The following is a 27,088-nucleotide window of genomic DNA, read 5'->3' as shown; positions in this document are numbered from 1 at the left end:
CCTCTTTGGAATATATGTGCTTTGACTACCATGCTGTCTTTATGGTGACTTACTTACATTGGGCTGGATGGTTCCCCATTGGGAAGTTGGCCCTTCTATTTTAAGAAAGTGAAAAATATATGATAATGTATTTCCCACCTGAGAAACAGTGGCTTCACCTTGGTCTACTCATTTGTATCTCTATGGGCAACATGCTATGAATTCTAATCTATCCTACTGGCTGATATTACTCTATTAAAGATTAGGAGTGGGTTCCAGTCACCTGATTCTGTCACATGTGCTCCTGAAGAAGGATTCCCAAAACGTGTTGAGCCCACATGTGTAATAGATTTTTAATGGTACATAGTAAAGTTGTTTTTACTGTATTCTTCTATATGTCCGCGCAAAGTCCATGACTACATATTCTGTTCATAGTTGTACAACATTTGTATTAAATTATAAATATAGTGAAGCCTTATGGAAGAGCTACATGAAAGTGAACCTGTTGTTTGTCTGTTGAGGGCAAAAGGATGGGTTCATAAGTTGTGGACCACTCCCAACTCCTAAAACGTACCTTCCACACACCCTCCCCTCTGCCCCATTTGCCCACCAGAGCAATTTAAAAAGATTGGTCACTTACAAAGGAATAAGGGCTCTCATCATGCCGCCACATTACATCACTTGGACTTTGTAGTTGGCTGCCAAGGCACCATCGTTGCATTGTGGGAGGAAGATGAGAGAATCACATGGTTCCCCATACCTAAAGTGCTAAGTATGTACTGTGGCGGCAACAGGTGAACTGGGCAGTAAGGGAGCTGAATGTGGAAGATAAGCAGTGTTTGTTGTGTTGTGTTTAAGCATCATGATGATGCTCTTCTGTAATTCCATGAGCGAATGGCACAGAAAACTGCAAATTGGCAGTAAGGAGAAATGTTCTGTTTTATTTTACAAATAATTTATTAATTTTTAAAAATGCATAACAAATCATACAATACATTGCACAGAGGTTTGTAAAACCAAAAGAACCATAAGACCATAGTGGGGTGAAAGAAATCGATATGCAAACAGATGCAAGGAAGATCCAATATTGAAGATCATCCAGTAGGAACGTGTACCTAAAGATTCTTGCCGTGACACAAATAGAAGAGACAAGGGGTGTACCGATGCCTGGGGAAGGGGCGTAGCACCAGGGGAAAAGAAAATGGAGAAACATCCGCCCATGAGTTATGACTGCCTGTGGGGGGAGGAACAGAAAGAGAGAAAATAGGAGAAGGGGAAGGGATTGAGGGGTTGGGGGGGGGGGTGTTCCAGTGAGATCCATTCCACTGCACTACTCTTAACAAACTGTGCAAGTAGTCATAGAGAGCAAGGAGTGGTTCAGGCCCAGGCGATCATTGAATACTATCCACGGGTCCCAAATTTCCAGGAACTGAGTGTGGGTATCCGTAAGGATGGATGTGAGTTTCTCGTGAACCATGGTCTCCATAAGGCACTATTTGACCTCAGCACAGTCAAGGAATAGCTGGCGCCAATTCCTGACCAATATTTGCCAGGCCGCTAGGAAGAGAAATCACACCAGCTTCCTCTGGTGAAATGTTCTGGTTTAAATTTGGCTTTATGCATTGACTTACCTCATTAGAGCCAGTTTCTCTGGACAGTATGTTCATCGGCTGACTTGGCACCATCCATAGGCAGCATAACTCTTCAAAAAGACACAGAATATTAATCCAATTCAGTTTTACTTTAGCTAATTGCAGTACAGAGAATTTTTTTTTCCAGTCTTTGGAAGTGTAAGAAGACAATGACTGCCCTGTCTCTGCGAAGTACTGACGCTGACTGAGGGAGCATGGAAGAGGTGAGCAGGATTAGTAAACAAGTTCTATTGGCTCAAAGTCACCGTTAAATCACAACATACTACAAAATAACGGTAACCTCATGCAGTTCAATACAAGACATAAAAAAATACATGCAAGTGGAGTAGAACAAGAAATCTCCCCAATAAGGTCACAGGCAGCAGTGAAAACTTAAATTTAAAAAATGTATAATAGAAGGAGCACTGCACTAAATGCATGGAGTCCAAAAAAGCATTTTATTTATATAGGTGATAAAAAGACAAGCCGAAACATTTCAGGGGTTCTGTGGGCTTCATCAAGGGCTTAAAATGCTTGTTTACCTGCATAGGTGCCAGACTCAATAGGGATAAAAAATGTAATCCAATAATAGTGAGTTTGGGTGTGTTTTAGATGTTCTGACCAGTTACAAGAGCCATGTAGGAGACAAAAAACATCTGTTTCTGTTTTTTTTGTTATTTTTTTTACGGTGAAGTCCAGCACTTCAGGTCATTTCGGGAAAAAAAGGAGAAAGCTGGCAGATTTGAGGATTGAGTTAGGGTGACACCAGGATAAATGTAGTTAGTTACACAGGTTAAAAAACAAAAACATATGGTCATGGGAGCAGGCTGCGACTTTTTAGTAAGAGTAGCTTCAAAACTTTGGGCTGGATTGACACTACTCAACTGCATTGTAGTAGTATAATGAGTGTTGGGGTAGGACAGGCTGTGCATTTAAAATAAGCCCCAGGGTTGAAGTGGAAGCTGCTTTCTCAGGGACCCCACTCGCCACTTCTCCCTGGCTACAAAAATCTCACATTCCATATGAGCTCAAGGAACACATTCTTATAGGCCCTACTTTGTCATGTTACCACCAGATATGCAAGAATACAGCTCTCTCATCCACCCCAGGTCCACTCACTCCTGTCAGATTGAATCCAGACTTCCCCCGGTATGTCGCATACCTTTCTTGCGGGACTTGGTCCCACTGACGGCTTAAGTCTGCACCAATTCTTTAAAGACGGAAGGCTCTTATCCAGAGATCTCCTTCTGAAGAAATGGCCTACATTGAGCTTAACACAATGGATGTATAGACAACTCCACCATTTCGTCCTCAGCTCACCCCACCTAAAAGCATACACTAGACATTTGACCCCCTTTGAGAAACTTTGCGCAACGGACTCACCTCAGAGACATATTATTTCCCAACTTTATTCCTGTCTCGAAACCACCAATGACCTCTCAACGAGGAAAGCTTGTAAGGCCTGGAGCGCAGACCTACAACTCCAACTATCGCCGGAAGACTGGGATCAGATATATGAACACATACATAGAGGGTCTATATGTGTCTCCACACAAGAAAATAACTTTAAAGTGTACTCAAGATGGTATAGAGTTCCATCCCTGCTTCACCGCTTCAACCCCAATGTCTCAGATTTGTGCTGGAGATGCCATCAAACGACGGGCACACTCCTACACATTTGGTGGGAATGCCCATTGTTGCAACCCTTTTGGGGGAAAGTTCAATCTACAATTGCACAAGTTACCACGTACGCCCTAAACCTTTCGCCCGCACAATTTCTGCTTCATCATACTGTACTTCCATTTCGGAAATACTGCAAATCACTCGCCTTGCATATGGTAAATGCGGCTAAGCAATGTATCCCAGTCCATTGGCGCTCAACACGTGTTCCCACTATACGAGAATGGTTTACCCGGATTGACAAAACTGAGGAAATGGAGGAACTGATTTCTGTAGCTAAGGAACATCCCGAGAGATTCAGGAAAACATGGGCATTCTGGAGTCATTTCAAATCCACCCCTAACTATCACCTAATTGTACACGATCAACCAAGACCATCTGGCTGAATGTCTAACTACAATGCGGTAGGGGAATATACTCTGATAATTGAAGACACTTCTTTCATACACAAGGATGGTATGTTCATCTATATCTCAACATGCCTTCTGGGGTTTTTGATACCTGCGTTACCACACTGACCGATCCTTCACATGTCATATTTTAAGCTCTAGCAATACCTGTCTGGCTGGGCCAATACATGAGGATGTAATGCCTTCTCCCCTCCCCCCCCAACATCTTCCCAACATCTTCTCTTCCCAACATCTTCTCTTCCCCAACATCTCACCCTATAATTCTTTCTACTACTGTCTTTCTTTCTAACCTCTTGTCTTCACATCTGTTATTTCCCAGTATCATTTCTTCTCTGCCAACTAAATGGAGCATTTACCTGCACACAGATATGACTAACTTCAACCATAGTACATACGCTAGTTATAAATATGTAAACAATGACCATCACAGTACCCAACGCTTTCCCTACCCTTACCCCTATCATCACACTACTTTACCATTAAAAAGTTGATGAGAGGCAGGACGAGACAGCATTCACTAACATCATTTTATCCATTTTCCTCTTGGTATCCACCATTTTACTTTTTATGATGGATATACTGTTTTACATGATTTCGTCTTGAACAACTGTTTACAATTTGTCCCATCTGTGAAACAGAAAGCAACATGTCATGTCTATGTTTTGACTGTGATCTATGGCTATACATGCTCTAAATGCTTTTGTCTTCTCTTAAAACAATAAAGTATTTTTGGAAAAAAAAAAATAAAAATAAGCCCATGCAATGCAAGTCATAACGCACCTCCAGCAACGTTTTCACTACAGCCCACCACAGTGACAGCTGCCATGCCCTAATGCAGTGGTTACCTGTGAGCTCAGGAGAGCCTCAGATGTGGCCCCGCATATCACCAAAGGGCCACACGTAATGTTCAGTATATGTACTGCTTGAGAGGACTGTTAGAAACTGCAGACCTAATAGAGGAAATGAGGCCAGAGAGTGTAGACAGGATACATTTTTGGCTGAAGATATGCTGCAGAAGACAATATGAGACCAGGAACATGTTACATGAGGCTTGTAGAGATCAGTGCTATTACCCTAATCAGTGTTCCCACTACAGACTGCTGAGGTCTGAGGGCCACACATCATATACCAAAAAGTCGCAGGTTGGGCACCAGGGCACTAAAAGCACATGTATTGGGGTGTCATTTTACCAATCATTACCACTAAGCACTAGTCTAGTTGGGGCCTTCAAGTGTTACCTTCCTAGCGGTAATCCCGAGTATGGTTTGGGGTTAATTTATAGTACCAAAAGTGGTAACCTCGAGCCCCACTCAGGATTACACTGTAGTATAATTTGCCTTGTCCTGCGATCCCCTTATGTCCTCCCGCCGTGTCCTCCGACCGATGCCGGCATCTGTCTTCTGGGTTCCCTTCCCTGCGAGCATCGCAACATGGGGAGCCGAACCGGCAGGAGATTTAAAAAAGTGAAAATATGACATACACACAATACATTGTAATCTGTTAGGATTATATTACTGTATAAAACCATTTCACCTAAATTTTGTCCCTAGTGCTTTGGCCAGTACCCTGCTTGCACTTTTACCGTTCTTTCTGCATGGAAACTTGAGAACGTCCATGGCATCCAAAAAGCATTCCTTTAGGTCAAAAGCAGTTTTAGACCAGCTAGAAAACGGCGATAGTGAATTAGAATCACTTGCAGAATTGAGCGATAGTGATTTGTAGGGAAATTCGTCATCAGACACTGAAAAGAATTCTGCGACTGAGCTCAGCGATGTGCGAACTTGAGGCTCTATTTCAAATTTCAATGTTTTTTGTTTGATTACATTAGTGAATTACATTTATTAATATTATATTATTTTTTATAATTTTTATTATATTAAAATTTATGATTTCATGTTTCAGACTTTATCATACCCGGGATGTTTACTAGACTCTTGTTTGGACAGATATAAGTGAGTTATTTGTAAGAATTACAAGCCTACAATATAAAACAACAAATTTCCATGCAAAACAATGTACCTCTTTGACATTCAAGAATAACGATTAGTTAGACCACCAGGGAGGTTAACTAGGGTGTACCTTTAAATTTCTGACCTACAAGGTTGTCATCTGGTATCCCTGACCTCAGTGGTGCCATTGAACAGCCTGTAGACTGTATCTCACTGGCACTTAAGTCATTTGATTTTTTTGTTTTCATTCTTAGTTACTGCATTGCCTTATTCTCAGCGCTTTTGTCTTCCAACTTTCTGCTTTCATTCTTCCTTGGAAAGTATACAATGCCAAAAACTAAAACTGAGAAGAAAAAGTCTTCATGTGCTGTCTAGAAGCAATAAGGAGTGGGATTAATACCCAATTATTTCACATTGCGTGGAGCTGATAGCAGGGAAATCTCGGGCTGCTGGCTGTGGTGTTGTTAAAGGTTTTCCTGGCAGGCTCTGGTAATGTAATCACAGCAACACAATGCTGTCATCTTCATCCTGTATTTCTTGTAATACTTTCTCCTCTGCCAGACAATAATGAGATCGTACGTGGGCCACCAGCATTCTTTAAGGAATCAGAATAGAGTTCCCAGGAACCAAAATACACATTTAACTGTTTCCAGTAAAAGTCCGGATAACTATTGTATTTGTTATTCAGAGCCGCACCTAGGAGTGCTGGTCGGAGGAGCCAGAAAAAAATGCATAAAATAAGGCGCTTTTATGTATCTTCATGGTATACCAAATTTATTTTTTTCTGTCTGTACTAGCAGCATTATATTTTACATCATGAAAGGCACCCAACACAACCTCAGAACATTTTAGGGCAAATATGAAGCAGGTCTGATTTGTGTTCTGTGGTGCTGTGTTAGGCAATCCATTCAAATAAAGGGGCTGCCTTAAGAAAACACACCACAGCTGCCAGCCCAGGAATGAATAAGCTCTAAGTGAATGACATTTATTTTCATAAAGTACTGTGTATTATAAGTAATTGCCTTTTTAGTTAAATATTTGTTTCACCTTTTATTTTTCATCCCAGTTACATCTATCTACTGTTGATCTCCTGCAGCCTCTTTGCATCTGCTTCCTGTGCATATACCTTAGCAATGTCTGCGTGGCATTTATCAGGGTGGGTTTCCAGTTACCATGCATGCTTAAAGCATCTCATAAATTATGCAATTTTCTTTCCATGCATGGAAGGAAAGAAAATTGCTTGATTTCTCCCATCAACTAAATCAGTGTTAATGGAGAATCCCTCCTGCAGTGCTATTGTGTTCTGCCAGAGGAGAGACTTCCCTGTCAGCAGAACACAATGATCACTGTTGGCTGCTATAGCCACCAGCAGTGATTGCATGAAAAAAATCTGACAGGCTGGTAGTACTGCAGTTGGTCAATGGATTGGCTGCAGAACAACCAGCCTGCCAATATATATAAATCAAATTTCAGCAGGTCCCAGCTGAACTGGTCGAGATTCATTCCATCTGTGGCCTGCTTAATGTGTGTTTAAATGGCCACTTGTCTCCATCAGATCTCTGTGTCAGAGATCTGTTACAACACCACCATGGCAAGGTCACCAGGTATTGTTTTAATAAAAGTTGCTGATATTAAACTATTGAAAGTGACTTTTAAAATTATTTTAACAAATGAATAAGTCAACATGTAACAAGTTACAGCTTGTATGAGCTTTTAGTGATTGGGCTTATTGCATCTATATCTGCTTTGCTCCACTTTTTTCAGATTTCACGAACTGACTCAGTGATGACCAGTAGAGAGATCACCTACATGTATGAGAAATCTGAAATATGGTACAGCATATAAATGTGTGAGAATCATGTTAAAAAATGAGAGTATCATTTCCAATTAGAACTCCAACCAGGCACGCATTGAAGTGACTTGACAGTCTCCCTTTAACAAACATAACACTTACTGGCGTACAGTAGTCCTTGATTACATCACTGTCTGCCTGCATAGCAAGTCACACTTTATAATATGAGCAAATACCTCCCAGATTCAAGAAATCACTCGCTCACACTGAAATAATGGAAGTGGCCAAGTGAAAGAAAAATGCGTGGAAATGAAATAATGGCACGTTTACTAGGTAAGGTGGTAATCTCCTGGAGAAGGTAGAGCTATAAAGTGTTGTAGCCACAGACGCACTCTTGGAAATGATTGCTTTTGCAATATGGTGGCATGGCCCCGAGCGCACTCATATTCCCCGTTATTCTGAGCCTTGATCGGCATAGCACGCATTCTTTCCACCTGACTTCATCTATAACACTTCAGCAGACACTAATGATAAATGGGACTTGGTGTGCTTCCCATGGTGGAACTCTACCGAATGCCTTGAGTCCTCAAGGACGGTAGTGCCGCCATATCCTAAATAACATATTAAAATTGTCTATAAATGAGGGTGGCTTGCTCTGTATGGAAAGTCTACCTTAGTTTAACAAGGATTCTGTTTTATATCCTGTTTTTATATTCATTCGCACTTCACTTAAATCTGTAATGGTGTAACGGAGCATCGCGTATGGGTTCTTTCACAAGATGAAAAAAAGATTACGCCTTAAAGTGGACCGGTTATAAAAAACAAAATCAACAACCAACACCAGTCGCTAGAGATAGGGACCACAGAGTGTCTGTGTGTACCGTTAGATGTTAGTAAATCTTATTTGGTTCTGTTTTTGGGTGCCCGCAAACCTGGGTTCAGTTCATCCATTACTTGATGTGGGAGATGGGTATACCATTGATTCTTATTTTGGTGGAGGTGTTTACTAATTCAGGGCTTGCTTCAGCCAAACTCTAACCCAGTTGTCTCAACCTGTGGGTCGCGACCCCTTTGGGGGTCGAACGACCCTTTCACAGGGGTCCCCTAAGACCATCAGAAAACACATATTTCCGATGTGTAAAGAGCAGCTACTGTGTAGAAAGCAGCTGCTGTGTTGAAAGCAGCTACTCTGTTAAAAGCAGCTACTGTGTTGAAAGCAGCAGTATTGGAGGTAAAACGACACTCATGAATTATAATTACTGGGTAAATAATTTTATGGTTGGGGGTCACCACAACATGAGGAACTGTATTAAAGGGTCACGGCATTAGGAAGGTTGAGAACCACTGCTCTAACCTATGGTTGCATCTGGTAAAGCTAAGGTCTCAGATCTGTACTTTCATTCCAGCCTTTGCTTTGTAAGGGTGGGGTCGAACATTTGGAAGGGCACTTACCATTTTAGTAATTTTTGGTATGACTTTTACATTTTTTATCTTATTTTTGTAAAAAAATTAAAATTGCCCCCTGGAGGGAGCTCTCTATATGACTCAGTCTCTGATTAAAGAAGAACTCTCTAACTGTTAAAATAGAAGTAAAGCCAAAGCTTTTTTTGGCCTTACTTCCCTTGTGGGTCACAAGAGTATCCCTACAGTTGTTCTCCTGTGACCCAGAGTCAAATTATACTGTATAATTAGCTGACAGAACAGAGCAGCTCCGGGCTCTATAAGGATCCTGACAATATTGTCAGGATCCACTCATTTGCCTGATTGACAGATGGCTTCACATTTCAGTGTATGGCTGTTAGCCAGAGCCAACCACCCTGCCCCCTCCCCAGCCTGGCACTCCAGTGAGCACAGGAGAGAGAAAGTGGAGAGCAGTGACTGACAGTCACTGCTCTCCACTACAACCAGTCTGAGAACTGAACGATCAGCAGTCATGTGATAACGTAGTTTTCGGTCTTAGAGCCAACGTGTAGGGGCAGCACCGATGCTGAAGCATACAGGTGAATATGGATGTTTGTTTTGTTTTTTTTAAACCCATATTTCTTTTAGCAGTAGCATTTGAGGTGGTAAGTGTTATCTGGCCTTTTTGCTGGACATCCTGCTGCTAAAGCTGTGCTTTCGTATGTTACCGAAAGACTTCCTGCCCCAATACTGCTGTTTAAATTGAAATTAGTTCCTGTTTAGGCCCATGGAGCTAACTGATTCTGATTTAAAAAAAAAATAAAAAATGCAGAGTATCGGGACCAGAAGGCTGAATGAAGGGAACCGCCATTGTGGGAAAATTTAGTGGCGGCAATTACAGCATAGGACAGAGAGGAACAACCTACAAGTTATTTTTCCATCTACAGGGCCTGCTACTCAACACTTCAAGGGGTTCTTCTTTCATATCTGTTAAATGCTATTAAAAGAAGCTATGAACTGCATGAGGGCACTGTTTCTGGAGTGCATTGTTTCTAGTGGGTCAACTCACTGACTTTGCAAGAAGCAATAAAGCTCAGCCACTGTATAGTGCTGCAAAGCAGGAGCCATTGTCTGTAAAAAGAAAACATGGGTGCCCTTGAGAGTGTATCATGCATGCTTGAATGATGGCCCTTTCAATTACATGGGCAATTCGATAAATACCCATTTTCTGCAAAGGTCTAAATATTTGATTCACTGTCAAATTCCTGTTTTGGGTTGCATTTTTTTTAAGAAGATTTAAGAGTGCGCAAAACAAAGGATCATGGTGGGTTTACCTGCAGTGCTCTGCTTCTAAGTGTTGCAAGACCTACTGACAAGCACACCTCTATGACTGCCCATTAAATCTGTTAAGCCGGCCATACTTGGACTGATATTCGCCTGGTTCAGCAGGGACTGGCCGAATTTCAATCCACGTATGGGCTAGCTGTTTGTAAAGTCGATCTACTGATGAACTTCTGTACAACCAGCCTGTCTGGTTCTTCCCAAACGATCAATGCCACCGCCTATGGCCAGCAGCACCGATCAGTGTATTCTGACAGTGAGGAAATCTCCCTGCTGTCAGAATACAGTAGCTCAGCTGGAAGATTCCCTCATGTCCTCACTTAATGTGAATCGGGTAATTTTTTTCTCCTACAACCTGCTGGTTGAATGGGCTGCCTTAGTAAACACACCTGCTCTGAAGAGTTATGCCAGCTAAGAATAGTGCGATGTTGGAATTTACTTGCAGACATTTATCAGCCTTAGTAACCGTAAAAGGGGGATTTTCTGGCTTTGGTGTACTATTTAGATTTTGACTATTAGTGTACTCAGCCACAATGGAGCAGTGCACTTAGTAAAAGTTGAGTTACTGTGTGCTGTGACATGCCTAAATCCACATGACCTGAAGTCTTTAGGTTGTCCCAGATTCTGCTGGTCCATTTGCTTAATATTTCCTTTTGCTGGAGAGTGCTAGAATGGGGTCCTTGAATTTACCTGTCACTGGATGCATCCAGCACTGAAAGGGCTGGTAAGGGTCAAATATGTATCGTTTGACTGTATTTATGTCTGTATTTTAGTTTACATTACCTGCTCAGTTAGTTTAGAAATTAGAGTAAGTAAAGAGTATGTAGGCTCAGCATTTCATATTCATGATATGTGCCTGCTGTAGCATGTACTTGTATTAAAAGTATTCTGTTCTCTTTGTACTGCTTCCTTTATATGAAATCCCTGGTGTTCTTGCCAGTCCCTCTGCTTTCCTATTAAAAACTGAGCACACTAGGCATGAGAGCACAGCGTGGTCAGTTCTCTTGCTGGGCTGGGAACCTGGTGTGCTCTCTTCGAATGATCAGGCACAGGGTACAACTCTGTAAGCTCACACTATATGTCACTGCAGACACAGAAACATACAAAAGCTAGATTGCAGTTTGCCAAAACTTACCTGAGGAAGCCAAAATCCTTTTGGGAGAATGTGCTGTGGACAGACAAAACAAAATAAAAGCTTTTTGGTAAAGTCCATCATTCTACTGTTTTCAGAAAAAGCAATGAGGCCTTTAAAGAAAAGAATACAGTCCCTACAGTCAAACATGGTGGAGGTTCACTGATGTTTTGGGGTTGCTTTGCTGCTTCAGGCACTGGATGTCCTGAGCATGTGCATGGCATTATGAAATCTGAAGACTACTAAAGCATTCTGGGTCCAATGTAGGGCCCGGTGTCAAAAAGTTGGGTCTCCTTCAGAAGTCATGGGTCTTTCAGCAGGACAATGACCCAAAGCACATGTCAAAAAGCACCCAGAAATGGTTTCAGACAAAGTACTGGAGAGTACTGAACTGGCCAGCAATGAGTCCAGATCTCAATCCCATAGAGCATCTGTGGAAAGATCTTAAAACAGCAGTTGGGAAAAGGAACCCTTCCAATCTGAGAGACCTGGAGCAGTTGACAAAAGAAGAGTGGTCCAAAATTCCAGTAGAGAGAGAAATGTATTGTTGGTTACAGGAAGCGATTGATTTCAGTTATATCTTTTCAAGGGGTTTGCTACCAAATAGTAAATTGAGGGTGCCAATAATTTTGTCCAGTCCATTTTTGGGTTTATGAGTGGAATGTGTCAGATTTGGCTTTTTGTTTCTCCACTTTTTTGTGTCATACCAATACAAGCAAAAGAAACAAACATGAGAGTGCCTAACCATTTGTAATTGCAACAGTTTTCTGGACTAAGTGGTGCATCATCTGAAAGAAACGCAGGGGTGCTAATAATTTTGGCCATGACTGTGCATGTGTGTGTACATGTATGTATGTGTATTATTTATATATATATATATATATATATATATATATATATGTATATGTATAAATTGTGTGTGTACTTCATTTAAAGTGGTTGTAAAGGTAAACGTTTTTTACTTTTAATGAATTCTCTGCATTAAGGTTGAAAAAAAAAAAAACGTTTACATGCAGTTCCCCCCACAGCCCCCCTATATACTCACCTGAGCCTGATCTCTGTCCAGCACTGTCCATGTCTGAGTCATTGGCTCCTGTCTGTGAGCACACAGCGGGGGGGCAGGGCCAAGCCGGACTGTGTGTCTGAATAGATGCAAACAGCCCGGCTTGGGTGTGAGCCTGCACCAGTGTCCCCATAGGAAGTAGATTCCTATAGGGGCACTCAGTGGAGGGGAGGAGCCAAGATCACTGGCAGGGGACCCGAGAAGAGGAGGACTGGGGCTGCTCTGTGCAAAACTATTGCACAGAGCAGGTAAGTATAACGTGTGTGTTATTTTAATAAAAAAAAAACTTTAAAGGGTTATATTGCTTTTAAGTACCTGAGTTTGGCTTTGACTCAGCTTCTTGCAGCACCTGAACAGCAGAACTTAAATTGAAGAGGGAGAAGCAGCAAAAGGAGTCTGTCAGTTGTGCTAATGTGCAAGGAGCTTGCTGATATGAGGCGAAAGCTGAAGAACAGATGAGCTCGTCAATTTGCTGCTTCTCATTTCACTGTCCATTCACAGGCTGGGAGAATGAAAAGACCTGTAACTGCTGCTAAACTGCAGAAGAGTAAAATCCGGTTTTGTGCCCTGGCAGACAGGAGTATGCTGAGTGGCAGAGCTGGATTACACAGGTTGTCTTACATGCAGAAGATGTATCATCATTCACCTTGCTACATTCTGCTAAAGCATATCAATAATGACTTTTAATAGGATCATTTTTTTTCTTGTTTATTTCCCCCTCCAGATACATGAAAAGTTACATTACTATGAGAAGGAGAACCCTCAGCCCATCATACACAGCGCCACAGCCTTGGCAGAAGATGTAAGTATGCACTGTGTGTCCCATGCATTCCTGTATGCTCAAGCCATCCCAACACAAACATGTGTAAGTCATTCCCAGGACAGAAACCGTACACTGCTGAGAATGCTTCACAACATGCTGTCATCGCAGGCCACTCGCTGACATCGCCTTAATTTGTGTTCCTTACACGGCACCTTGGTATGCCAGGACGTGGTAGTTGTATTATTAAAATTACACATTGCAATCCCACAGAGAGAGACCGGGAGCCTCCACTTGCCAGAATTTGGAGAAAGTCACAGACAAGAGGAGTTGCTTAGAATAATAGACAAATGAGACGTCTGTTTTGCTGACAGGAGAAGAAAAATGGTAGTTAATACAACAGAAATGAGTTGTATGAAATTCAGGAGGATTTTGTCAGAGCTAACACTGGAGTGGGGGGACCATGATTCATGTGCTTCAGCCTTCCAAATAGCTGTCATATGCGGGAAACACTATTCGCTGATCACGTTGATTGAATGGTCAATTTCCTGTGCCTATAATTCTATTAGAAAGCAAAAAAATACACCTGCTACTTGGGGCTGCTACCTTTTCCTACACAAGAGAAAAAGGATCCGTGCACAGTAACTAAGATATTATCTACACTGTGATCGTGGGAGACACATGGGGGTTTATTTACTAAAGCTGGAGAGTCCAAAATCAGACTCCCTTCTGCATAGAAACCAATCAGCTTCTAACCTCAGCTTGTTCAATGAAGCTTTCGCAATGAAACCTGGAAGCTGATTGGTTTCTATGCAGAAGGGAGTCTGATTTTGGACTCTCCAGCTTTAGTAAATAAACCCCATGAAGTCCAGACATTTTATTTAGTTACTCTATTGGTATTTGATCGCCTGGCCTTATTTATTTTTTATTTATTACAGGTCCTTATATACCGCCGTCCATTTACGCAGCGCTTTACTTATATATTGGGTGTTCACATCAGTCCCAAACCCTCAAGGGGTGTACAATCTAAGGTCCCTAACTCACATTCATACATTCACATACTAGGGCCAATTAAGGCAGGATCCAATTAGCCTACCAGCATGTCTTTGGAGTGTGGGAGGAAACCAGAGTACCTGGAGGAAACCCACGCAGTCACAGGGAGAACATGCACAATCCAGGCAGGTGGTGCTGTGGTTGGGATTCAAACCAATGACCCTAGTACTGCCAGGCAGAAGTGCTAACCATTAGCCACTTTGGCCTTCACACATACATGAGCTTAGTGAACATGCCATTCCAAAACCATGGGCATTAATGTGCACTGGGTCCCTCTTTGCAGCTTTAACAGCCTCCACTCCTCTGGGAAGGCGTTCCCAAACACTTTGGAGTGTGCCCATTCAACCAAAAGCGCATTTATGAGGTCAAGTACTGATTCTGATGTCAGTATCAGAATGTCAATCCAGGGTGAGGATGTGTGGATGAAGTTAGGGCAAGTGCATGTAGACAGGAAGTAGCTACAGAATAAAACCAAGAGGGGATCAGCAGTACTGGATGAAGAAAGGGGAAAATAGCTTCATACCTGCTTGGCCTGACCCCCGCCTCCTCTGGGTACTTCAGCCACTCAGGAAAGGGGGAGGAAAAGCACACAGGGAGCATACAGTCCAAGTCCCAGCATACCCCGCCAACCCAACCCCACCTGTCCACCAGGGGGCACGGTAAACATCACCCAGGGAGATAGCCACAGGCAAACACAGTCCAACGTCCCAGCATCCATGCCCTGTGACACCGTTTGGATTTCAGAGACAATAAGTCCCCCAACCCCACACCACGTGCCCCAGAGGATAGAAGGGACAGACTAGGAGGCGAGGAGGAAAATACCACATGGCCAACCACCCCAGGAAGCATCCCATACTGCATCCAGGGAAGGAAGGGAGGGGGTATATCTACTTATAGATCCAGCTGGAGCATGCAGGTAAGGCTCCCATGACAGATCCTCCTCTACACCGAAGTGGGGGTGGGGGGGGGGGCTGTTGGCCAAGGTAACACTGTGACATGGACTATAAGTGCCCGGTCATATGTGTCCCCACGAGATGTTTAATTTGCTGGCCGTCGCGGTCCAGGGGGCACTATCACTGCTGATAAAGCGAGGAGCTAGCAGTCTGTGCACTCGCTGGCCAGATTGGGGTGACCACTGGATCTAGGATATCCAGCCAGTCGCCCAGACCAACTGTTGATTGAAGATGTTCCCAGGAAAAAATAAAAAGGAAAAAACTATGGAACCACAAGTCCCAGCATGGAACTAGTTCCTTACTCCTGAACACTAGGCAGAAAGACTGGATTGCCTATAGCAGAGAGGGGGTTTTGTACCAGCTAGGACTGCCCATAAGCAGTGCTGGGTTTCTTTTCTGCCTAGTGTCCTACTCCTGTAGGTTGTGCTATAACTCTATGGTCAATATTCAGAAGAGCTGTGTCCGTCAATGAATGTAAGAGAGAGGAATTTTATGGTAACAAAAAAAAATCCCTTTTTTTTATAAAATAAACCTGGAATTTGTTTATGATTTACAAAGTTTTAGCAAATTAAATATCCAACTACAGGTTATATCTGCAATACTATACTGTGTCAACTACTTGATATGCTTTCCCCAGAAACTGACAGCCAGTTCAGTCATTCACAGCCAATAGTGCTTTACAGAGGCCAACAAATCAGCTAAACACACGTTTTCACATTATTTGTATTTATTTTGATTGGCAACTTTCATGGCGCTCTGACATCTAATGTCTGCCTTTCTATGTAGAGAATATGCCAGCTCACACTTGGAATATCGGCTGATTCTGAATATTTCTGAATGTATTAAATTTTTCACATACAATGAATTTGTGAATTTTACAAAGTTCCAAAGGTGGATGAAAAGCAATTTATTTACCCAATGCCTTGCTTTATTGTCAAGGCCGTATTTTGAATACAAACACACTAAGTGCCTTGTGTGGATTGGTTCCGGACTTGTATCTATGGCACCTGCTTGACATCAGTCTGAGATCATTGGGGGTTCACTGACAGGTATACAGTGTGTGACCTGCTTCAAGAGGGATTTGCCTTCTTATACATTTATATGCAACTGCAAAACCTGTTGGAATTGAACAGAAGCCTGTATCTGTATCTTTTATACCTTGATGATTGATAATGCTCACATTCCACCCATGTGGTGTCAGACCATTAAGTGACTATGGGAAGATCTCTGACACCTGGGGAGATGTCTGATGTGGGTGATAGCGCTTGACCAATAGATGTGAAACTTGGTTCCAGTGGATCTACCGTAACCTGATTTTTCCTTTAGTGAAGCAGTTCGGTGGTTGAAATACTATATTATAGGTGGACCCTGTTCTGTTCCCAGGCTGGTACATTTCTGATAGTTGCAAAGGAAGTGCTTCCCGGAGGGTACATTTTTAGATGCATACCCAGGAGTGCTCCTAGTACCCATTTAAGAGCACTTAGGAGATTCAGGTGTACAATACTCTTTTTGGTAGTTATGTCCTCTACTTTGTAATTATGTCTAAAGTTGCATTATGTATCACTGGCTTTATATCCAGATACAGGCTTATAGGAACACTGCCTTAAAGTTTTACTAAACCCACAACAGTAAAATCAGTCTGTATATGCAGTAAAGCATGCTTGTTATAATCACTGTGGAACCTAAGGGGTAATCCTCTGCATTGTGTAAAAAAGGCTGTTTGATCCTGACTTCTCTGATCCTCCCCTTCTTCCAGTGTCCCCCTCTTATCTCCTGATAAGACATATTGTGTGGAATCACTCTGCACATGCTCAGTCTGGTGTATTGATAGAGAGGTTTTTTTTTTGGGAGAGTGCATGTGATCAGCACAGGGCCAATCAGAGCTGTCCAGACAGAGGTCAGAGATTCTGCATCCTCCTAGAGCAAAATGAAAACTCCTCCTATAAGCTTAAACTAGTGCTCAGCTGGACACTGATAGAAGTCACAAGACTGCTCCAACTGCTGATGAGAAAAGGTATTTAGCATTTTATATTTACTAAAATAATTGCATTTCCATGTTGTGTGTACTGTGGGAGACCAGATATAGTGATTGCAGGGTCCAGGGTTTAGTAACACTTTAAAAGTGGTTTACCACTTTCAGTAATAAAAAGAACAATGCCGCCCCAATCTCACTTAACAAGGCTAAACAGTTTACTTTTTTTTCTACTGGACATTCATACGTTTTCTGGCCTGTAAAATCATTTGATGACTAGATTGACTGACTTCTAAATTCCATATGTCTTTGTCCACCCTGGGTGTGTGTTATATTTTTAGAGTTCCATGGCACATTTTGTAACAGGTGAATTCCAGGCCGACATAAAAGACAAAAATTTGTGGAGCTCTTTTAATACAACAATAAATGCATTTGTTTACATGCAAGCAGTGTAAATACTTGGATTTGAATTGATATGAGCCTTTTGCAATCTCCTGCACAGCAGAGCTCAGAATGGGAGACTGAGAAGCAGCTCAAGGTGCCAGTCAGTCGTGCTGAAGTGCTCAAGTATAATAAGTAGCATGTTGATAAGAAAAGTGAAGAATGATGAGCTCTTTAGGATTTTGCTTCTCATTTGTGTCCAGTCGGGGGCTGGGGAGGGGCAAGACTTATAATTATCACCTAATTGCAGAAAAGAAAAATCATATTTCCTGCCCTGGCAGACATGTCAGTCTCAGAAAAGATATGTCAAACCACTTATATATATTGTACTTGCTCATTTGTGTATTTAACTAGTTGCCTGGAAGTCAGCTCTAAAGTTGGTCTCTACCAACTAAAAATGTATGTTGTGCAGAACCTAATGATACGTTTATCTTTTCTCACAGTTTTCTCTTGGTCCCCCCTGTGAACTCCCACAAATAACTGTTAATCCTGCCAGTGAATTCCACCTATTGCAGCTTCCTTTGATGGTGTGGCAACAATGCTGCAATGCTCCTGAATTCAGAGTAGAGTTTCCATTACCTGGCCACATCTAGGCCTACCCACTGCTTTCTGGATTGACAGCACTGCCCCTGTTACTGAAACCTTCCCACTGTGAGCTGCAGTGTCTGGAAAGAAGAGTGTGTAAGGCACAAAGGAAGGCGAACTTGTCAAGAAAGGTTAAAGGAATTCTAAAGTTGATTTTTTTTTTTAACAATCATGTCATACTTACCTGCTCTGTGCCATGGTTTTGCACAGAACAGCTCTGATCCTTCTCTTCTGAGGTCCCCCACCGGTGCTCCTAACTCCTCCCTATTGCCAAGTGCCCCCCATAGCAAGCCTCTTGCTCTGGGGGCTCTTGTGCATGCCTGTTTCCATGCCGGCTCTGTGTGTGTCCATTGACACACAGAGTACGGATTGGCCACATCCCCCACACTCTCCTCACTGCCTGTGTTTGCCATCAGCAGGAACCAATGGCTACCACTGCTGCCTCTCTGTCCAGTGAGGAGAGAATGCATTAAAGTGGTTCTAAAGGCAGAAGGCTTTCTATCTTAATGCATTCTATGCATTAAGGTAAAAAAACCTTCTGGGTGAAGCTCCACCCCAGCCCTGCCCCCCCCCTTATACCTATCTGAGCCCCATCTCTATCCAGAACCATGCATGAGAGCCACGGCTGCCCTAGGTCTCTCTCTCCTCATTGACTCACACAACAGTAAGCCAATAAGGAGGCAGCGGGGGGGTGGGAGACGCACTCTGTGTGTGAATGCAGAACATCCATTCACAAGAGCATGGCTCAGAAGTGACCCTACTCGAATAACCCCATAGCAAGAGACTTGGGGAGGGGCCGAGAGCGCTGGCAGGGGGGGGACTCAAAAAAGAAGAGGATGGAGGCTGCTCTATGCAAAACCATTACACGGAGCATAACATGTTTATTTTTTTTTTTAAAAATTAGAACCTTTAGAATCACTTTAAAGTTTTTAAAAAAAGCCTTGTATCTTTAGAACCACTTTAGGGAAATTACTTAGTTTTGAAGATTATGGATTCGTTACTTATTTAGACTGTCATACAGGAGCGTTTGGTTGTACTTAAAACCTCTGTCAGAATAACTAAAGATGTAGAATTATTTGCGCTCTGCACAAGTTGCAAAATTGTCCCTTCCTTTCCAGTCTTGATTTTTTTTTAAATGGAATATATTGTTAATGAGTATGGAGTGGTTATATACTCTCCCTGTGCTCTGGATCCCCATGATTAATTATGCTTCTTACAATGTGTAACAATATACTTGTACTACATGGCCGTGGAGCAGCTGACGACTATTACTAGTAAATACTTCAGATATCTTTTTGGCTTTAGCACCTATCTAACGCACACCGCTTCCAGACTACTTTCATGTACTTTACATAGGTGTCTCTTGATCGGATAGTTGTCTACATTGCCGACTATCTTGGAATCCATTTACAATCTCCCATTCCGGTTTTTTGGAAAGAATTTGGCAGCATTTATAGAAAGCTGCGATGATCCAACAAAAGATTAAGAAACAAAACATTATGTACATTAGTGAGCATAAAACATTGCAAAAATAAAAAGCCCTTCTCCCAGATGACGACTTTGCACATCTTCTGTTACATGTTCTTAAACCAACATTAAAAAGTGCTGAAGACAGAGGATTCCGAGCACAAATTGGCTTGGGTCAGAGCTCCTGGTCGCAGGCATGGAAATCAGTGTTCCTATAGCTAAAGCGTAACCACTGACATTTTTGTTTTATGGGCAGTGTTAACCCCTTATGTCCCAGATGTACAACAAAACATTTTCTGGAGCAGACGGACGTTCAGTGATCAGCAGCGAAAGGGTGCGTGTTTGTTGGACAACGTGAAAAGAATTAAGTGGAATTTAATTCATTTGGCATGTAGCACCATCCCTGTTCTTATACTGGAGACCTGAGATACAAGACTTTAGATTTTAGAAATCTGAAGTAATCCACAATCAAGTAAATTTATGGTTCTGTTCCACTTGCGGTTCCGCTTGTGGTTTCATCCCAAGCCTTATGATGTTTTTCTTGTAGGAGATTTTTCTTGTACACATGTAGAGTTGGATTGCTAGAAAAACTCTGTTTGAGAGGCAGATGGGATCCCCGTGACACAATGGAACTGGAGTAAAAAATCCAGGTTACTGAGTGCAGCTTCTGCCCAGTCACTAAGCCTTAAAGAGCTTGTAGAGTCTCATAAAACCTTCTGTGTGCAGCAGCCCCCCCCCCCCAACCCTCCTAAAACTTACCCGAGCCCCATCTCGATCCAGAGATATGCAAAAGAGCCTTAGCTCCTCTGGGTCTCTCCCTCCTCATTGGCTAATACAGGAGCGGTAGCCGCTGGCTTCCGCTATTGTCAATGACAACCAATGAGCAAATGAGAGAGCAGGGGGCTTGCTCTGTGTGTACATGGACACACAGTGCAACGGCTCAGGAACCCTCATAGCAATCTGTTTGCTATAGAGGCGCTAGGCAGGAGGGAGGGGTTAGGAGCACCAGCGGGGGACCCGAGAAGAGAAAGATCGGGGCTGCTCTGTGCAAAACCACTGGACAGAGCAGGTAAGTATAGCGTGTGTTATTTTTAAACAAAAAAAAAACAATCTGCCTTTAATATCACTGTAACCATTGACACGAGAAGACCAGGTCATTAGCCATCAATACTTGACCTCTGCAGGCATGCCATGCCTAACTGATCTTGGGGATAATTTTCCTTGACAGTTGCTATTGTTCACCAAAGATAAGGTCATCATCATGTAATATGCTTCGTGCACAATTCTATCTGTTCAGATCAATCATATTTACCACAATTTTCTCTTGAAAAAGGGGGGATGGCTACTCTTAAGAGCTGTAACTCCTAAACCCTTCCTCCAATTTTGATGTACATACCCTTAAATTAAACCTGAGAGTGTGCACTTTCAGCCCATATCCATTATATAACAATATGTTGAATATATTTTGGTAAATACCTAAAAAAAAACTAAAATTGTGCCTGTGTCCAATTATATAGACCTAACTATATATGCAGACATAGATGGCTCGAATTTTGGTCGGTTCATCAGGAATCAGCGAGATTCGAACCATGTATGTCACATTTTTCATGCAATTATTGCTAGCAGCTATTATATGCACTAGCAGTAATCACTGTGTTCTCAGGGCAGGACGACTCCCACTGCAGGGAGAACACAGTGGCTCAGTGGGAGCCATTGATGGGGGGGATTTGATGGCTGAAGGGAGAATCTAGCGATTTTCCCTTACCCAGAAATTATACAGCTATTTAGCATGGCAGAGCCAGTGGATGCTTTACAATTGTGTTTGCATTAAGCCGGCCATAGATGGAGTGATTTGTTTCCTGCCACCATGAGTGGCAGGAAACAAATCACTCCATCTATGGCCGGCTTAATGCAAACACAATTGTAAAGCATCCACTGGCTCTGCCATGCTAAATAGCTGTATAATTTCTGGGTAAGGGGCTACCCTGTAAAAGACTTCTGAAATAAATTTGTACTTTGCGTTTTTATCCCTCCATACAGTGTCACAGTCTGTGAATGCTCATTTAACATTACTCAAACACAACTCATATGCCCATGTATTCTAGCCCTCACTGCAGTTTCATAGATGGAGGTTCTGCAGGCTTGGTTGTCCCTGCCCCTTCTCCATCTTGCTCTTCCTACTACTAGTAGACACCGTTATGTTGATAATTCCCATCTTGAGTTCTCCTCATTCTGCAAGCTTACATGAGTATTTCCTTCTCAATTCGTCTGTTTACATAGCATATATCTCCACCACAAGCCATATATCAGTTGGCATGTGTTAATTAACTATAAATGTTAACTCTTAGGATAGCCTATGGTACTTACTGCAGTTGCATCCATGTGCACACTTATGTGTGTCCTTGTGTGTATAGCACCCTTCTTCTACAAAAGAGGAGAACAGATATCCTCTTTTGCCACTAAAAACAAGTGAGTAATAAGAGAACCTGTATCCAGACTATACACTTCAACCAAAATCTTTCTTTTAAAATAAAACGCACATTTAACATATTTTCTGCATGTTAATTACCTGTGTGTAGACATCCAAAAGCACCAAAACTGCTGCTGGACACCACCACCTTGGATGTGATTTCAGTTGCTCCAGCAGACTCAGAGCTGTCATTCTAGTGACACCATTATTCTCCTTTGCTGTTTCCCCAGCAGCTACATAAAAGGTTATGTAGAGAGGTGAACTGAGCAACAGAGGAGCTGAGCCAGCACACACAGTACTTAGACACTCCAAGAAAGGGAAAGGGCTATAATGTGAAAGCACGGAGTGGACTGTACTAACCAGTTGACTTTTTGGAGCAGTGAAATTTTTTAACAAGTTCAAAGGCACATTGCAAGTGAATTAAAAAATAGCTTATTGCAAGGAAAAAAACTTATAGTAAGCATGTAAAATATGTGACTTTTTTGTGCTTTTATGTGTTCAATTTCTTAGGTTGGTAGCAGGGTGTCTTTAAGTTCACAGAGGACATTAATTCTAATACTGTCCATAGATAGGTAAATCTTTGATGAAAGAGGTTGCTGTACTAGCAGTAGCGTGTACAGGAATCATCGGTAGCGCCACAGCAGGCTGTAGCTACATAATCACATAATGTACTAAAAAAAAAGAGACAGTTTGAAAAAATTTCATTTAACATTCCCAGTGCAGTTTAATACAGGTTCATTAATCTAGAGCTTAAAAAAATTCTTAGTTGAGATGGTCCCCCAAAAATGGCCCATCTTATTTTTTTATAGCTGCAAGCATCCTTTATGTGCAAAATTCATGCACATCACTTGGACACAGATTTGTCCAGATCAGAATTTGGCAGAGGATGCTTCAGGCCACCAGCAGGATGGTAAAGAGGTTCTTACCAAATATAAAACTAAAACAAATAAAGCGCCCTAACCAGTCCAGGGATAGACATGCTGAGAAAAACCCTTCCAACATGATAGGGTAGAGATGAAAACCATATACTGTATATCTCTTAGTGACTGCCAGGGAGCTATGATCGTTATTAGATAGCAAACATTAGTATCAAATGTCATGCAGGGAGCACAGCAAATGAGGAAGGAACCAAGTAAATGGATAGTATAGTAAAACAAATTGGCAGATAAATCAGTTAAACTAAATGAGAACCCAGAATGCACTGTCACTGGAAATCCTGTGAATAAAGTGCAACTGATGCCAAAATTGATTTGGTGCTGCCCACGTAGCTGGAGTGGGGGGCTCCAGTGACATGAGAAGAGATAACTGATTGGAGCTGGTGCAGTGGATACCTCCATGTTGTAGAACTCAGCTTGGCATTACTGCTGTCAGCTTGCAAAGTAGATGAACCAAGGTAGAGTACAAAACCTCAGGCAGGATCATAATCAAGGTTAGGTTAACAATTAATTACTTGGAAGCCAAACCACCAAAGCAGAGTACTAAGCTTGAGAAAGTGAGGTCAACCTATGAGCTATTTAACTTACATCAGTGGGGTACCACTGGCCCGTTATAAATCTTCACTTACAGTTCACCTCTTTAAACATGACCAGAGCTTGCATTCCAGCCTTGTGGAAGCAGCCTATCATCCCTCCATTCTTGTGGCTGACCAAAGTCAACAATATCAAACACATGTAGAGCCTAATGGCCTCTATGTTAAATAGGGAGGAGATATTAAGTACAACCTGGTACCCCCTGGTCCATTTTCTCATGCTCATCTGCATATCAGGAGCTTTTACATCCCTCTGCTGTGGGACGGCGATTAAGCAGTTCTGGGCATCCCCTTGGCTCATCATAATTGGCTAAAGTTTGGTGTGATCCTGATGGTTTACTACTTGTGCTTTGCAATGGCGCCCTAGGCCTTTTGCACTCCCCTCTTTTCCCTGGTCTTCACATTATTTATACCTTTCCTGCCCTCTCCTTTCCTATTACTGAGGTTCACTCTCCCCTTTTTTTTTTCTCCTCTTCTCCCTCTTTCCTCTCCTGTATGATGTCTAACTTTCTCTGCATGTCCTTCCCATTTAGAAAATATTTGGTAAGCATTTATCAACAAGCCGTAGTTTGAAGGCCCTCGAGGTTTATGTGCCGTATGGCAATGTACCTTCTTCCTGTTTACCATAGGATCCTCTACTATGTTTATATGGTGCATTGACACTGCTCAGCTGCTCCTGGGATGTCATTCCCCAGCCAGTGGGTTTGTTAACCTTTGCCTTTCCTTAAATAAATAATTTAAAAGTGGAGAGACAAAAGAATTCAGGGCTGGCAGAATTCAGGAGAGAGACTAGGTAAGGCAGGAAAACTGGGTAACTAACAAAGGTCAGTCTCCTGAATGAAAACAGGTTCCTCCATCCATACAAATGAGTTAGATGGAGGATTCCCCCCTGTTGGGACATTGTATTCTGACAGTGGCAGCTGTCAGAAAACAGTGATTCATGACTGCGTCCTCTGATGGATGCAACATTTTCCAACATGTCTCTTTGATAGAAGTCGATTAAATGGTTGACTTTTGTTGAACAGTGGAGCCCACACACTGATCCATGTATGACCAGCTTTAAACTGACAGAACTGTGCATAGTAATAGAGTCCTGACTGGTGCCTCTCCATCTACTAGTGCTGCTGTGCAAAGGATGACAAGAATATAATGCAAAGACAGATTAACCGTTTCAATACCGTGCAATTTTACACCTTCCTGCCCAGGCCATTTTTCAGGTTTCAGCGCTCTCACACTTTGAATGACAATTGCGCGGTCATACAACACTGTACCCAAACTAAAATTTTATCATTTTCTTCACACAACTAGAGCTTTCTTTTGGCGGTATTTAATCACCACTGGGGTTTTTATTTTTTGCTAAATTAACAAAAAAAGACCAAAAATTTTGAAAAAAAAACACATTTTTCTTTGTTTCTGTTATAAAAGTTTACAAATAAATAATTGTTCTTCATAAATTTAGGCTGAGATGTATTCTGCTACATGTCTTTGGTGAAAATAACCCAAATTAGGATGTATTTTTTAGTTTGTAGGAAAGTTATAGAGTTCACAAACTATGGTATAGATCTGAATATTGATCAATCCTGAAGTACTGACAGCCAATCTAATTTCTTGAGGTCCAAGAATGTCAGAACAGTACAGATATCCCCCAAATGACCCCTTTTTGCAGAGTAGACAGTCCGACGTACTTCATAAGAGGCATGGCGAGTTTTTTGAAGTTGTATTTTTATGTCATAATTTTTCGGAAAATGAAAAAATTAAAAAAATTATTTTCACTATTACAGCGTCATCATATAACTGGCATGGCGGTTAACAGGGACACTGACTGGTGACAGTATGAAAAAAAAAAAAAAAATATATATATATATATTTTTTTTTTTTTTTTAATTTTTTTATTATATTTAATTTTTTATTACATTTTTTTTTATTTTTTTTTAAGATTTTTTTTTTCATATTTTACTATGACCAAAGTAGTACAATGTTACCATAGTAACACTGTACTACTTTGGGGAAGTGATCAGTATTTTTTTTTTTTTTACACAATTGCTTATAGCAAAGAATTACTTTGCTATAAGCAAGCATTTACCTGAATGAAATCGATTCATTCAGTTTTTGTTTTGTTTTTTTTTTGTGCTTAGCTGTGATTTGGTCACAGCTAATCACATGACATGTGCATGTGATTAGCTGTGACCATTCACAGCTAGGCACTAGTATACAATGGATGGCATCATGAATGAAGCCATCCATTGTATACAACTGTCATGTGACCTGCTGTGATTGGTCACAGCAGGTCACATGGTACCAGCAACGGGAGCCGGTACTCGGATCTGTCATCGGCCGTGTCCGAGGTGCACGGCCCGTGACAGATCCCGCTGCTGCGCCGCTCTGCATTACCGCAAACGGCGCATGTGCGGGAGCACGCCAAATGGCGTGCACCCGGAATGAAGAGGCACATCTGAAGCCGCCAAACGGCCATTGGCCGGGCGGCTAATGGTTAAAGTATTCTATTGTAGCCGCATTTAAAACTCATTTATTGATTTTAAAGTGGTTGTAAACCTCAGACATGAAACATGAACAAATCATATCTCTCTATAGTGTGCACTTGTCTCAGTTCAGTGTCATTTCTGTCTTCTGCTTCATTCCTCTGCTATCTGCATGAATTACTTCTGGTTTTCCTGACTCCAAGAGTAAACTGTTGACAGGGGAGGGACCTCCAGCACATTACCAACCTCAGCTCTGTTCCTGTGTGCTGTGTGAAGTGGGGCATGTCCCTTCCTTTCAATCAGCTCTCAGGGCTCTCCTCACTGAGCTCTACAGTGTGTAATTTCAGTTCTCTGCCCCCTTTTTATGAAGTCTCAGACAAGCTTTATAAATGCAGCACTTTGAACGGATCTATAGAAAAGAAGACAGCAGATAGACAACTTCAACTTATAGGAGGATTAGTTTAATCTCTGTGTGTCATCTGAGGCCAATCGCTTCACTGGGTATATTTAAAGCGATACTAAAGGCTTACATTAATTTTTCTAAAAATAACAAACATGTCTATACTCATCTGCTGTGTGCAGTGGTTTTGCACAGAGTAGCCAAGATCCTCCTCTTCTCAGGTCCCCCAATGGCTCTCCTGGCTCCTCCCTCCTGTTGGGTGCCCCCAGAGCAAGCAGCTTGCTATGGGGACACCCTCTGCTCCGTGTGTCCATTTTCACACGGAGCCGTGGCTTGGCTCTGCCCCCTCTTTCTTCTCATTTTGTCACTGGCTGTGATTGACAGTAGCGGGTGCCGATGGATTCCACTGCTGTCTCAGCAAATTAGGAGAGGGATACCCGGGATAGCCAGGACTCCAATGCACATCGTAGGATTGAGAGGGGGCTTAGGGGAGTATTGGGGGGGGGGCTGCTGTTTAAAGAAGGTTTTTTACCTTCATGCACAGAATGGATGAAGGCAAAAATCCTTGAGCCTTTACAGCCGCTTTAAGGGTTTACAACCA

The 27,088-nt window shown here is 42.1% G+C and overlaps 1 protein-coding gene across 4 annotated transcripts in view; it reads left to right on the top strand.

Moving 5' to 3' along the window:
• MPP7 (MAGUK p55 scaffold protein 7) overlaps positions 1-27,088 on the top strand; it is a 525,083-nt gene that overhangs the window by 274,303 nt on the left and 223,692 nt on the right. For all 4 annotated transcript variants that reach the window (XM_089693824.1, XM_089693825.1, XM_089693827.1 and 1 more), the window contains one exon: positions 13,103-13,180. In XM_089693824.1, coding sequence (XP_089549950.1) covers positions 13,103-13,180 — 78 coding nt within the window. The remainder of the gene's footprint in view (positions 1-13,102; positions 13,181-27,088) is intronic.

The sequence above is a fragment of the Staurois parvus genome, unplaced genomic scaffold (assembly GCF_062004578.1).
Source record: "Staurois parvus isolate SC_StPar_1 unplaced genomic scaffold, SC_StPar_1.0 ptg000636l, whole genome shotgun sequence".
NCBI lineage: Eukaryota > Metazoa > Chordata > Amphibia > Anura > Ranidae > Staurois > Staurois parvus.
Note: the sequence above shows the minus strand (reverse complement) of the source record. Positions and strands in the feature narration are given on the sequence as shown.